This window comes from Mastomys coucha, unplaced genomic scaffold (assembly GCF_008632895.1).
Source record: "Mastomys coucha isolate ucsf_1 unplaced genomic scaffold, UCSF_Mcou_1 pScaffold9, whole genome shotgun sequence".
Classification (NCBI taxonomy): domain Eukaryota; kingdom Metazoa; phylum Chordata; class Mammalia; order Rodentia; family Muridae; genus Mastomys; species Mastomys coucha.
The window spans coordinates 23877598-23892387 of record NW_022196915.1 but is presented as its reverse complement, the minus strand read 5'-3'; the positions used below and the strand labels follow the sequence as shown (position 1 = coordinate 23892387).

Genomic DNA, 14790 nt, shown 5'->3' with positions numbered 1-14790 from the left:
CCAAGTGGGCAGAATGAAGGAATCTGAGGAAGTTCCACTCAAGTTAGCTACAAACTGTTAAAACCCTCTTGCAGGGCTTCCCCTGCACATACACCCTGGAACTCTGGCAAGAACAACAGCTTCGGAGCCTGGCAAACATAGTTCCACTGGAGAGACCCTCATGCCTTCAAGACTATGACTTCTTACATTCTGCTCAGGGTCAAGTGGGGAGAGAATCTGATGTCACAATAAAGGAGTGCTAGGGCCTGGTACCTGCTGTCACCCTCCATTAGTTGTTTCTTGCCGTACACACAGGAGGTAGAGTCATTTCTGATGAACCATGAGATCTATAAAGAAGAGGTAAGTACAGCCTGAGGTACGGGACGCAGGCCAGAAAGTGAGCAAATGGTGGAGAAGCCTTGGGCAGCTTCTTCGTCATTGCTCTGAGAGATGACAAACTTGATTTGAAATGTTTCTTGATTTGAAATCCCCTTTGTTTTAGGTGTGTCTCCAAAGACTTTCTCCTCAGGATGGCTGCCAAGTTTTCAAAATTATCTTTGGAAACCATTCAAATGTGGGTTATTTTCTTTCCCATACTAGAACTGCAAATGCTTAAGACTAACAGGTGTGCCCATTAAAATGCTCCTCATTTTCACTTCTCTCAGCTCAACATGAGATTCTGAATATTCTAAAGAGCCAGAGGTGTTTCTTTCTTTTTTAAAAAAATAAGAGGTTGTCAGTTATCTTTGAAATGTTTAAAAAAAAAAAAAAAGTAAGTGGAAATCCAAGAAGAACGGTTGTCCCTGGGTATGAGGCTGTGCTCTGGGTTCATCTTATCTACCCTCCTTAAACTATTTTAATTTGCTTCAATACGTTTTTGTGAACATTTAAAAAAGAAGCAGAATCCAAACACAGGAATGCATTCTTCCTTTGAAACTTATGTCCCCAGCAAAACCTGCAAATATGAGAATTCTGGCTTGTGTGTGTCAGGAAAATCTCCAAAGATAGCCGATTCCTCCCACCCTTAACTGAACAATGTCCTTGTGGCTTTGTCCTGTAATGAGGAACAGTCTGTGCTAAGAGTCAAAAGCCCATTTCCAGGTCCATGGTGGTGCACTGAGAAATCGCAGGAGAATGAACGGAGCCTGACCTGCTGGGTCCAAAGATCTAGGCAGCACTCTGCTACTTTCTGTACCCACTCAGGAACAATTCCAGAGCTGGTGTCCAGGAGAGAGATGGGACAGCCACTGTTGGAACAAAGCTGTGTCTATTCTTGAGGTGGCATTAGAGGGGAAAGAGCAATTTAGCTGGCAGACTGACTGTAGGACGTGACCAAAATCCTACAGACAAGGAACTGGAACTAGTTTCTTTGGGTAAACTAACTGTAAAGTTTTTTCACATCTATAAAAAGTATAGGCTACTGGTTAAAATGTCCCTTGGCCATTGATTTTCTTACTGAACCATTTTGGACATGAGCCTAAACCGCTTCTCTAGCAGGCAGCAAACAGGACCTCAAGGGAAGAGTATGTTCCATGGGCCAGTCTCCAGCAGCATGAGATGTCTGACTTGTCTGCCAGGATCTTGGAGAATTGGACAGAATGTGACACCCTTCTATGGGACCTGAATGGAGCGAGCCATCCATTCCATGATCCCAAAAAGTGTATGCCTATCAAGGCAAAGCATAGTTACCATCCCACTATAAGGGCAATCTTAAGTTCCATGTGTGTTCACACAGGCAGAATACATGAAAGCTCTAGAAACCTTTCTGATTGCAGAGGCGGGGTCCCTGCAGGCTGGCCCACCTTCCAACACTCCATATTTCCTAAGCCAGAGTCAACCGTTTTCTCTGGAGACACCTCCCCTACATGTTTCTTGCACTCTCGGCTGAAGAACATTTGCATGCTTCTCAATCTTTCATTCCTTAGGTTCCGATATGGGTATATGTAATATACCCAGTTCCTCCTCTCTTAAATTACCTCCTCTTGCCTGAGCTTTTGTAATACACAAAAGTTAAGTTGTAAGTCCCATCCGCTCAACAACCAGCTAACTTCTTGGCATGCTAGAAGTTGTAATTCTTGGAAAACAACAAAGCCTCATGGGAAAGTGCAGTGGCCTATAAGTCAGTCTTTATGAACCCCTGCAATTGTCTCGGAGCCATTCAGCTGAGAAATCCCAGGGAATGGTCCAAACCAAAGTCTGTCTCTTGTTCAATATTTAATTCTTAAATAGAATTACTTTAAATTTGGCTCAAAATGGTGGAATTTGTTTTTCTTCAGCGAATCTCAGGATTAGCACCTTATCATCGATCATTTCCAGAATGACAACCTGACCTGGGCACAGGTGGCCAGGGGCCTTAGACTCTTAGCACAACCTAGGCATTACAGAGCTCTGTGCCACTCACAGCTGAACCATAATGATGCCACAGGCCCAGTGTCTGCCTTACCCTCCTTTTGTTCCCAGGGTTCAGGCATTTGTCTTCCAGACCTTTGCTGCTGGGACGAAAGAGAAGTTTGAGAGCTAACCATCAACACTACCACACCAGGTGTTGGAAAAGCCTGAGAGGGAATATTTGTGAGCTTGGTCTGAAAGGACAGGAGCTGGCTCAGGAGTTGAGAGTCTGAGCAGAGCTGAGCAAAGGCTCAGTAGAGTGTGTGGCAATTGCCCACATACTATCCTATAAAGACTGGAGATTGCCTGGCTCTTCTTACCCTCAAAGCCAGGGCTTGGCACTAGCTAAGGCACTGTGGTGGTTTGAATATGCTTGGCAGAGGAAGTGGCACTATTAAGAGGAGTGGCCTTGTTTGACTGGGTGTGGCCTTGTTGGGGGAAGTGTGTCACTGTGAGCATGGGCTTGAAGACCCTCATCCTAGATCCCTAGAAGTCAATCTCCTACCTGTCTTCAGATGAAAATGTATTCTTAGCTCCTCCTCCCCCATGACTGCCTGGACACTGCCATGCTCCTCCCTTGATGATAATGGACTGAACCTCTCAACCTGTAACTAAAAGAATATTGTGTTTGCCCTGTCCCACAGAGAGCTGTCTACCATTCACTCCCTATGCTTAGGCCATGTGTCTCAGAGACCACAGACAGAAAAAGAGCCCTAAGTGTCCAGCAAAAAAAAAAGACACCAGGCCTATACCTTTTTCATCTGTGGTCCAGGAAGTCTACCACAACCTGAATCACCATACTGGCCCACTGCCCTATCTAATCCATCTTCGGATACTCTCCTTCCTTCTCTGACTGTACATTATCTTTTATGGGCATTTGGCATGGTACTATGCAGTGTGGCAGTCACCCCTTTGCCCAGCAGTCTCTGGGATCAGACACAGCATCACATCCCAGTCCGAGGCATGTCTAAAGGATGGATGATTTAGCTTCCTGCCGCTGTGAAACAGTCCCTTCCTCATCCAGTCAGATTCTCCCAGATGCCACGCCTTGCTCAGGCTGGCATGTAGCACTCTTTTTTATTTAATCACTTTGCCAGTTATTCACGAAGGAGTAGCTTCAGTCCCCACATAATTTAACAATGGTATAAGTACCCAGCTTGGTACAGATGACTTCTGGAACATGCCCTCAGGCAGCTCTGTGTCCACTTCACAGATGGACAGACAGCAGACTCAGAGACATTTAATGATGACAAGTTCAAGATAACACTGCTGATAAATGTCAGAGACAGGATTCAAACCCAGGCTGATAAATGTCAGAGACAGGATTCAAACCCAGGCCACTTGGCTCCCCCTGAGCCTTTGTCTTTGGTTTTATGACCCATTTCCCAGCCCCATTTACAAGAGAGCAGGAAGATCTACATTTGATGGTTGTTATTGCTCACTCTAAAAGTTATCGTTCAACCTTGGCTTTTCACTGCACAAGAGTTTCTTTTTCTAACCACTGACCAACAGAGGCCAACACAGAACAGCTCTCAGGGCTAGACATTTAGAAGTACATGCAGTAAGTCACCTAGTCCTCCAGACTTCTTGAAGAGCTGGTTTATTATCCTGTTGGGAGGGGCCCACTGTACTTATGAGACTTCTAGGGCTGGGATGCCTTGCCTGTGGGAACACGCCTCCTTCTGCCACCCTATAAATGTCTTCAGAGGCCAAAGGGAGGTCTTTTGTGGCACTGCTTCCTCCCTAGCTGTGAGACTCCAGCTACTTCACTATGAGACTTCTGGCCCTTTCCGGTCTGCTCTGCATGCTGCTCCTCTGTTTCTGCATTCTCTCCTCAGAAGGTAACCTGCCCCTGGGCTCTGGTCCCTGAGCATTGATCCCATGGTCTGGGAAGGCTTTGAGCAGAAACTATCGGGGCACAGGTCCCAGCAGACAGTCCTGAACACTGGAGAGAACTATGTAGTTATTTTGTTCACCACAGTGCCCAACAAATAGCTTGGGGACTTGAGGCTTTAGAGCTTCTATGCGCTATCTTATACTCCCAAAGATGCTGCAGGCCTACTGTGTCAACAGAGTTTTGGCACCAGAAGTATAAACGGAAGACATTGAGGTTCCAAGGTACAATTAAAGGGAAGGTGCGTATTTTAGATGCGAGGTAAGTACAGCCAGAGGCATCTGGAAGGGTCTGGAGCAGAGAGAGGAAGTAGCACACTGAACATAGCCAGCAGACAGAGCTTGATCATGAGAGAAAAATGGAAGAGGAAGGGCAAGAGAGGAGGAAGACTAAGAGAATTTAAACAAAGGAAACCAAGAAAGAGAGGGCAAAGAAAGGAAGACAAAAGAGAGCATGCATGGCTGAAATGTCACGGTTATACGGGAATGAAAGGTTGGGAAAGAGATTCCCATGGTTTGGAGAAGCTGGGGATAGAGGGACAGGATGAGAAGAATTGAGAAGAGCAAGAAGTTGTTATCCTGAGAAGTCCTGGAGGCCTGTATGCACTTTGGTGTGCTAACAGGCTCCACAGACAGCCATTTGTTTCTTCTGAAAGTAATAAGGAAATGGCTCCTTTGATTGAGGAAAACATGCACCAGAATTTGTGGGAGTGGAGTTTCTTTTGGACCTGACAACTATACATAGTTGCCTACTTCCCATACGAGCACAAATCCATTCAGCTAGCTACTCACCGAGTCATTCTTGTTTCGAAAGTCAGGCGACCTCTATTGCCACCAGTGTTGCATTTGGGACAGTGTAAATGAACAATTGGCCATCTAAACTTGAGTATTTCAAATCCTGCCCAGAAAGCTCCATCTGCAGAAGGAATGAGATTATGTACAATAAGGGGATATATGTGTGGGAACATACATGCTCTTTTCAACCCTGTATAGAAGAATATACCTGCTGCCTTTAAGATTTATTATTTTATTTATGTGACTGTATGCCACATGTGTGCAGATGCCCTGAAGGGCCAGAAGCGGGTGCTGGACTTCCTGCTATAGAGTTACAGATGGTTGTGAGCCACTGGACTTGAGTTCTTGGAACCAGATTTGGGTCCTCTGGAAAAACAGCAAGTGCTCTTAAAGCCTGAGTCACCTCCCCATTCCCCTATTGTGTACATACATATCTTCATTCTAAAAGCTGAGTATTAGAGTATTTTTCTCTTACCCAACCTTCTATTTTTTTTATATTGATACTTATGATGATTCTAACACTTAGTGGACATAAATTTTTGCTTTAAAAAACACCCTTCACCATATTACTTAATCACCCAAAATACTGATGATTGACTTCATTCCTGTACAGGATCCTCCCTGAGGAATGGGGTTACAGGAAGCATTTGCTTTTGGTTTTGGTTGCTTGGCTGGTTGTTGCTGCTCAGGTTTCTACAGTGAAAATGCACCTTCTAGGCCGGGCAGTGGTGGCGCACGCCTTTAATCCCAGCACTTGGGAGGCAGATGCAGGTGGATTTCTGAGTTCAAGGCCAGCCTGGTCTACTGAGTGAGTTCCAGGACAGCCAGGGCTACACAGAGAAACCCTGTCTCAAAAAAAAAAAAAAAAAAAAAAAAAAAAAAGAAAGAAAGAAAAAGAAAATGCACCTTCTCTAAGGAAAACAATGGCTAGTAACTTCAACACAGCGCACAGCATTGCCATTTATCAGAGCCTTATTTTTGGACAATTTCAAGGTCACCAATATGATTCTAATGGAAATGGGAATGGTGTCTTTGACCTTAAACCTTTCCCCCCATTTAGGATTTTATCCTGAAGCTTCAGGGTATAGCATTACTCAACAGATACGTATGTACACGACTTGACATCCTATGAGTGTTCATTAATGAATTCATGTGCTCAGGCACACTATATTAAATATACAGTCACAAAAGCTTTGTGTATCTAAAATGTTTTCTGTATTTAGGATGTTTTTCTTAGACTACAGACCTGGATTGCCAGTTAAAATTAATGTCTAAGCACAAAGACATTTCTCCACAGTGCTAAGGTTTTTTTCAAAGCATGAGGAAGAAATATTCAGAAGGTACAGTGACCTCCAAGATTGACTTTATTTCTGGAAAGCCACACAACATAGGCTACCTCTGCCTGCCCTTGACAACCTCATCCTGATTCTGTTGTTGGACGTGGTTGTTTGTTTTTTAACAAATATTCTTTTTTTTTGTTGTGGTTTGTTTTGATTTTTTTTTTTAACACAGGGTTTCTTTGTGTAACACTGCCTGTCCTAGAACTCCCTCTGTACACTAGGGTAGCCTTGAACTCACAGATCAGCCTGCTGCTGCCTCCTGAATGCTGGAACTAAAGACATGTGCCGCCATTGCCCAGCTTTTAATAAATATTTTTAAACTCTGGATCTTGTGCGTAGAAGCTCTCTCAAGTCATTCTTATACATACTGGCCTGATGCTGGCTCTGGCCCACTAAAAAGGGCTCTCTATTCCTTTTCTTCTCAGGGAGAAGGCATTCTGCCAAGTCCTCAAAATTCAGGTCCTGCTGTTACCTCTCTTCTAAAGCCCGAAAAGGTAAGTGACCTCATCCTGTCTGGGCTGGAAGTGGGAGGATTTCTAGGGTGGCCAGGGGACCAGCCAGTTGTTTGGTTTCGAGTGCTGGTACGGAGGGACCACACTCAATCTCAGGCACATAGAGTTTAGAGTCCCCTAAAGAGGCAATAATTTAATCATTTAAAGATGAACACTTTCTGTCAAGAAAAAATAGGTACAGGGTCTAGGCATGGTAGCACATAGTAATTCCAGAATTAGAGAAGCTAGCACAAGACGAATGTGACTCTTGAGACCAGCTAGAGATACACAGTAAATTCATGGCTCAAGGGCTAGAGATGTGGCTCAGTCAGTGGAAGAGAAAGCTCAGGGCCCTGAGTTTAGCCTCCATAGGATGTGAAAAAAAAAAAAAGGAAAGGAAGAGAGAAGAGATATGGGAAAGCACCCATCCTTGGATGGGAGAACTTATGGAAAAATTGTGAGACAGAATGCAGATGGTAGAAAACAGAAAATAGTTCAGAGGAAACAGCAAGCATGAAGGCCTGGTGTGAGCAAGCAGGAGGAGCAAAGACAGAGGAGCTACATGATAGAGGAGCCCAGAGCATCTGCAAACCATAGCCCACCTATAAACCCGAAGCAGAACCTATAAGAAGGTCTCCAGCCAGTGTGTGAGATATGTGGATGCAGAGAAGGACAGCTTGGTAGAAGGCAAGGCTGCACTCAAAGATGTAGACAGGGACTCTGAGGTTCAGTCTTAATCCCAGGCTGGGCTCCATGATCAGCATAAACCTGCAAGGGCCAAGCTACACTCTCCCAAACCTGGGGGACCAGAAAGTGAGTAGTAGTAAGGTAAATAGGCCTAGGTCCAGATCCAAAGCACACAGATTGCAGCACCAGGCTGAAGCTCGGAGTTGCTATCCCAGGGTGGATTCCGGACTTCTGTGATTTTTGTACAGAGTCCTAGAACTTAGGGCAGGCAGAGCCCTGTGGAAAGGCTGCAGAACTCAAGCCAGAGAGGTCTGACTTGAGGACCTGTGTCTTAGCTCTCAGTAGACCCAGTGCAAATTCTTGCAAACTAAGGCTATCGTTCTCCTTGCTCTTTCAGGCTGTGGCACTAGAAGCCCATGAGCAGTTACCAAGAGTCCTGTCTTCCCAGAGGAAATGTTGATGTAAATGAATTGGGGAGCAAAATGAGGAAGACAGGATAGCTCCAACCTCAGTACCCCTGAAAGGTTGACAGCCCCTCCTCCACACTGCCATCACACCCTGTCAGGGCTGGGTAAAAATAACTGCTTCTCTCACACATATCTCGTGAATAACTGAGTGTGAGGCACCCGCCTAGGGAAGGTGGAGGATGAGCACCGGCTGCCAGCAACTCTGCTCCCACAGCAGCCTGTGAAATAAAGTGCAAACGTAGCGGGAAGAGAGGTGCCAGCTCCCTACTGAGGGCTTGCTGGAACCTGTCCTCTCCTCCAGCCCCTCCCTGCACAGATGCACAAAGGCAAAAGAGAAAAGAGGAACTGAGGGAAGGAGGAGTGCTCACGTACACACTAAACATGCCCACATACCTGTACAACCACAAAGACACGTAGGCAAGTACATGCATGCAGACATACGCACACCATATAATTACACAAAGGCATTCATATTACACACAAACCTACACACACACTACATTATAGACACACAAAAATATCAAATTTAGGGTTACAGACACACAAATACATATATATATACCACCTATTACATATATAGACACAAACACTATACAAATATAGGCATACAAATTCATGCACACACGTGTGTATATATAGCTATATACTGATATGCACATCGCATGTACGTAAACATATACCTACTTGGCACACACAGACTTAGGCACATAAATACACATATACAGACAGGGATGGATAAACACGCACATCACACATGTGGAATGTGGCTAGGTACACTCATTGTGTCCAGTAAAAGTGCAGCCTTTTGTTGAGCATACAATAAATACTATAGGAGAATGACCTAAGTCACCAACCCTATGTTGAGATGGGATTTCCTTTCCAGTGTATGTTTCAAAAGTTCCATGGCAGAACTCGTGAGCAACTTAGAACAAGAAGACTGAAGTAAGCATCTCTCCTGGACCCTTACCATGTAAACACTAGGCTCCGTGGGTCTTTTGCACTATGACTGGCTGCTTAATCTCTACTGGGAAGTTTCCCACAGAATGTCAGGATGAAACTTCCTGGAAGGAAAGTGCCCATAGGGTGGGAGTCTGAGCTCCAACGTGTGCTGGCTTTGTGTTTCTGAGCATCCTCCTCTGTAGAAAGTGTGTGGCTGCAGGATCCAACTTGCTGCTTCTGAGAAATCAGTAGGGTTGTGTCCACAGAACACTCGGCATCAGGCCAAGTTCACGACACCCTGTGAACCTGTCTTCCTGTCACAATGGAGGAGCCTGGGTTTCCAGGGCAGCAGCACTCACTTGAGAAGCCATTTGTATTGTGTATCTTTGTGTATGGAGTTGCATAGCACATAGGCGTTGTGTATGTGGTATTTGTATATGTTTCTATGTACATGTGTGTGTTTGTGTGTATGTGGTGTATGTGTATGTGAATGTATGCATTCACATGTGTATGTGTGTGCATGTGTGTGAACAAGTGTGTGTGTGTATGTGTGCGCTCCTTCCTCCAGCTTCTCTTCTCTCTCTTGACTCTTCACTGCTGCTGATTATGCAACACTAACCCAGAGCACATGCTTGCCCAGGCTTGGTGCTTCCATCCAGCATCTTCCAGGACAGACCTGAGATCCAGAAAGAAGGAATGAGAAGATGATTAAGGGAATTGGGCAATCAACTTCAGAATTTCAGAGCATTTCATGTTCCTGTCATCTAGTCTCCTGTACCAGGATCACAGGCAAGAGTGCCTGCTCCACTTTCTATAGAATGGGAAATTAGGCACTCAGAGTGACTGCCACTCACTCTAAAACTTTCCCCAAGCTCTGTTTTGTGTCTACTTGCTGGGCTAAGCCCACAGAATGACACAATGTGCAAGGCTTGGGATTCTGTGCCGAAGTAACAAAACCACTTTTGAAAATTGACGTGATAAATGAATAGCAGGCTGAAGTTGACTACATTTAGCAGCTTACTGGGAGAAGCAGGATAGAGTTTCCTTAAAGCGGTTTTATAAACTGTAGGGCGATCTGCATAGCAATACTGTCCAGGCAGCACTTTTGAAAGGAAAACTCAATACACTAACACAGCTGGCTACTGAGGGCTTTAAACACTGACCTAAATCAGACTCATAGCTTCCTAGATCCCACCAGATCAAAGCTGTTAGCCTTTGTCAGGTCATCTTCCTCCCATGTGTTACAAGGTCACCAGGGGAAACTCTTCAGAGGCTATGTAGAAAGACTCCTGATACCTGAGACAAGCCCAGGTCCTAAGGATTTGGACCACACTCTCTGTTTCAAAGCTCAACACAATGACTTAACTCATAGGCCAGACTTAGGGTGGAAGGCTGCAGAGCCTGTTCCCTTACCATGCAGCTGCCTCTCTCTTTACAAGGGGCTTAACTGAAGTGGATAATAAAGATTACCCACTGGGAAAGAGGGGTTACTTGAAGGTTTCAGGGTAGCAACACCAGGGTCTACATATAGATCGTGGTTACATATGTATAACATGTAGACCCAGAACAATAACCACTAGAAAGGAAGTGGCAGCCTTACTGCCCAGGAGTCCAATCAGAGGAAAGGATTCCCTGTCTCCTGATCCTTGTAATTCTATTCATTAGCCTCATCTGCACCATAAGCTATCCTCACCCTGGGTAACCCAAAGCAGTAAGTATAGTTTGCAGTGACTTTGCATATCAGATAGATCTGTCTTTCATCCTAGCCAATCACATTCATTTGTTCATTTATTTGCTTGTCTGTATGTTTGTGATAGGGTGCAGAAGTCTAATTGATGATGACTGCATGTAGTTGAGGATGAATAAGTACTGCTTTACATACGTATTTACATCCACCAACACTTGCAGTATCCTGAAAATTATATACTATTACTGTTGTTGGTGGGGTTTTTGTTTGTTTGTTTGGTTGGTTGGTTTTTTGTTTTTGTTTTGTTTTGTTTTGGATGCAGGGCCAAACAACAGAGAAGTCAAGTTAAAGAAACTTGTTGAAGGTATTGTCAGTTGAAGGCTAGTTTGCACTATAGGTTTTGAATCCAAGCAGTTCAGCTCCAGATTCTGTGCCATTAATTTCCATGTCACAGTGCAGATAGGAATAAACCTGAATCATAGAGGAAAATAATCGTATCACCACTACTTATTACCCTTTCCACTCTCACTCAAAAAGCACTTGCTCAGTGTATTTTAATTGATGCTAGAAAAGGCCCATTTAGGTTTCAGAGTGGGCAGTAAGATTCACCCTTTTGATATCTTTAAATTTTTAGGTGTAAGTATGAGTTTTAAGCTGGGAGGTGGTGGCGCATGCCTTTAATCCCAGCACTTGGGAGGCAGAGGCAGGAGGACTTCTGAGTTTGAGGCCAGCCTGGTCTACAGAGTGAGTGCCAGGACAGCCAGGGCTACACAGAGAAACCCTGTATGGGTCTTAATGTTGTCTTCCTCCTCTCTCCCCCCATATTCTACCCTCTTTATTTTGCCTGCCCTTGCCTCTTCTTCATGCCTGCTGTCACTCACGCCCAGGAAACCTCACAAGGCCCTGCAGACCATGTAGAAGCAAGCTACCAGACAAGTCCTGGATGGTGCCTGGGGCTCTCCCACAGATATAGGGAGAGGCCTGGCACCACCCAGATGAAGCGTTGATGCCCGGATGTGAGGACAACCTTCTGACCCCCACCAACCTTCACGGCCAGTGAGCTGTGACAGCAGAATGCTTCACTTCAGACAGCCGGGAGGATTGCAGAATTCCAAGTCCTCATTCCAAAGGTGCCACCGACCTTCAGAGTCACTAAGATCCAGGCTCACGCCACAAGTCTTCATGGCTCCTCCTCCAGGGTAAAAGTCCAAGATTCCACCTGTGGGAGCTACAGATCCAGAGCTTCCCAAACTGACTCAGCGTACCGAGACCTCGGTGTGATCAGCAGAGACTACCGCATCTCAGGAACCCTCAGACAGCCCCAAACCCCTAGCATTTAACCAAGGGTCTCTGAACCAACTCCTGTAACTTCCTAATGTAATCACCAGAAGACTATCAAAAATAATAAATCATAAATCAGCATACACACTATGCCTGGAGCATCCTTGTCTGAGAAAGTAGCATGGCCTGAGATACAGTGTTATACTAAAAGGAAAGTGTCTGCAAAAACTTGGAGCCCTCCCCGCTTCACCAAAGTATAACCTGATCAGTAAGGAAAAGGGACAGTACTTAGGTTTTTGGACCCCACACAGTAGGACACTAAGCCTAGTCCTGCCCAGGTTTTTCTGTATGACTTAGGCTTGATAGTTAAATTTTCTATAAAATAGAAATGAAAGGAAGAATCTACTTAGGAGCAAGCAGATAGATAGGGTCCCTGCAAAGTGCTAGTTTCAGAAAGGCCGAGGAAATGCCTCAGCCTGAAGCAGTGTTTCTAGCCACAGTGAGCACAGAGCTCAGAGAAGACAGGTGGCTCAGCTCTAAGAATAAAGCTCCCTCTAATCGGATTCTCCCTGCAAGGTGAGAAGCACCCATTCCTGTATTACTCCCAGGCCTGAGTGAGAACACCAGGGCCATGAAATGCAAGGCTCATAGGTAGAGGGTCCTTTGAGATAGCCATTCCCAGGCAAATCAGAGCCTGTATCTTCTCATGGACCAGATTTCCATCTCCCTTTCATAACCATTCACTCACTCACTCACTCCTCCCCCTACCCATTCCCATGGAAAACAGTGACCAGACTCTTCACTGGGCCCTAATTCTCAAAGAACAAGGTCGTCTGACGTCTGAGAGGCCAACATTGCTGTGTTGTTAACAGAAGGTGAAGAACTGACGGTGACATGTAAGAGTAAAGCAAAGAAGATGAGTACCTGAGACATGGATTCAGTGAGAGAATACCATCTAGAGAGGGATGTGTTGTGTATGGGAGAGGCGCTGTGTGTGCTGAGATGTGTATAATCCACTTACATGGTGTGTGTTGGTGTGGTGCGTAAGCGTATAGTGTGTACATGGCCCTGTATGTATTGGGTGGATGTAGAGGCAGGAGGATTTGAGAATCGGAACACAGTTCATCAACTGTCTTGTGGGCCAGAGGAAAGTGGGGAAACTGGGCCTCGGAATGTCATCATGTGCTTGTATTTGCCTTGAGAACGATGAGAATAGATGAGAGCAAGAGGGAATGCAAGTAGCACCAACTAGTGCTAGTGGGAGAGATAGAGAAGGCAGTAAGAAGCTTTGGAAACAGCAGTGATATGATATCATGCTTCCCAGGCTTCCTGGGCAGTGGGGGGATGTATCCGCAGTCCTTTCATGACTCTTTCAGACCTATCAGGAGGAGCCCCTTGTGTATGAAACTCCTACTTATTGGCAATGAGCGGGATGGAAACATCCTGATTTCTCCTCCATTCTCCCTTGAAAACAAAGAAGAAACACATGTATGTGAGACCTTATACATGTGCTTGAGTTTACTAGAGAAAGAAAGATGAGAGTCCAAGGACAGAGCACATCCCATCTGGAAATGGGCACAACAAGAAAAGCACATGATGGAAGCCCCACTATCCCTGAGGAGAGGGGACAAGAGACTTAACATGAATAAATAATAGACGGGCACAGCTGGTCCTTAAAGGTCACTATTCTGCTCCTAGGGCAGAATAGTGATAGTACCAGCTCAAAGCTACTTCCTGGAAAAGGGTACTGTAGAGGTCAGCCTTCCAGGGCCACCAGGCTCTGGCAGCTCAGGTCATAAGAGCTCAAAGGGAGCTAAGATCTGGCACCTACTCCTGATCACCTACCACCACCCTACATCTGCCCTTCCTGTAAAGAATAAAATAAATCCCAAATCTGGTTTCCAGGAGCAACTTAGCTCAGGGTCAGGCCTCACCAAGGCCCATCATCCCAGGAGAGTGAAAGAGGAAGGAGATTCTTGGTCTTTCCTGGATGTTGATCCCTACAAAGACCAAGCATCTCCTTCCTCTTTCACTGGCTTCCAGCATCAACACCATGAGCTTTTAAATGCAATGAAGAACTTTGCTCATGAAGGGCTGATGGAAATTAATGAATGTGGCTACTCATGCTTGGGAAGAAAACCCAAGCATACAGAAGTGATTGTAATATAATGAGACTACAAGTTTTATACTGCCTTTGTTAGTGCCTTGAAGAATCTAGGTATACTTAGAAGATGGAGTAGGGTTATTAGAGGAAGTATACCCTGTTTCATACAAACAAACAAACAAACAAACAAACAAAAATATCACATGTAGATGAGAAAATTTACATGCAGATGGTGTATATGTTCATGAATGTGTATGTGTGTGTATGCATGTATGTGTGTATACAAATGGGTCTACAAACAGGAGTTGAATTCATGTTTGTGTTATAGATAGCTGTAAAAATATATGAGGGAAAGAGACTGTGACTTAGCAAACTCTTGCATAGTGGTTCTTTATCTGTGGGTTGTGAAGCTGCCCAGGGTAACAAGGTAAGGACCAACCCTTGAGTTCCGTGGCAGATGATTCTCCTGTCAGACACATCAAACAAAGCCCTCCAAGGAGCCTCCAGACTCTCTAGACTATAAGGTCAAGATTATGGTGCGTAAACCAGGTGACAGTGGAGCACGCCTTTAATTCCAGCACTTGGGAGGCAGAGGCATGTGGATCTCTGTGAGTTCAAGGCCATCCTTGTCTACAGAATGAGTTCCAGGATATCCAGGGCTACCCAGTGAAACCCTGTCTCAAAAACAAAAACAAAAACAAAGATTATGGTGCATAATCAGAGTCACCAGGAAGAGCTG

The 14790-nt window shown here is 45.1% G+C and overlaps 1 protein-coding gene across 4 annotated transcripts; it reads left to right on the top strand.

Moving 5' to 3' along the window:
- The first annotated feature begins 4081 nt into the window (after positions 1 to 4081).
- Positions 4082 to 12097, top strand: CUNH10orf99 (chromosome unknown C10orf99 homolog). Of its 4 annotated transcripts, none has more exons than XR_004116182.1 (5): positions 4082 to 4208; positions 6821 to 6889; positions 7971 to 8034; positions 8924 to 8982; positions 11554 to 12097. XR_004116182.1 is itself a non-coding variant. In XM_031361673.1 (3 exons), exons 1-3 carry the CDS (start codon positions 4139 to 4141, stop codon positions 11637 to 11639), a joined length of 225 nt encoding a protein of 74 aa, XP_031217533.1. In that variant the 5' UTR covers positions 4082 to 4138; the 3' UTR covers positions 11640 to 12097. The 4 variants fall into 4 exon arrangements, 2 of the variants coding, with proteins under 2 accessions (XP_031217533.1, XP_031217534.1); XR_004116181.1 differs by having other exon boundaries at positions 7971 to 8144; XM_031361673.1 differs by lacking the exons at positions 7971 to 8034; positions 8924 to 8982.
- The last annotated feature ends 2693 nt before the right edge of the window (positions 12098 to 14790 follow it).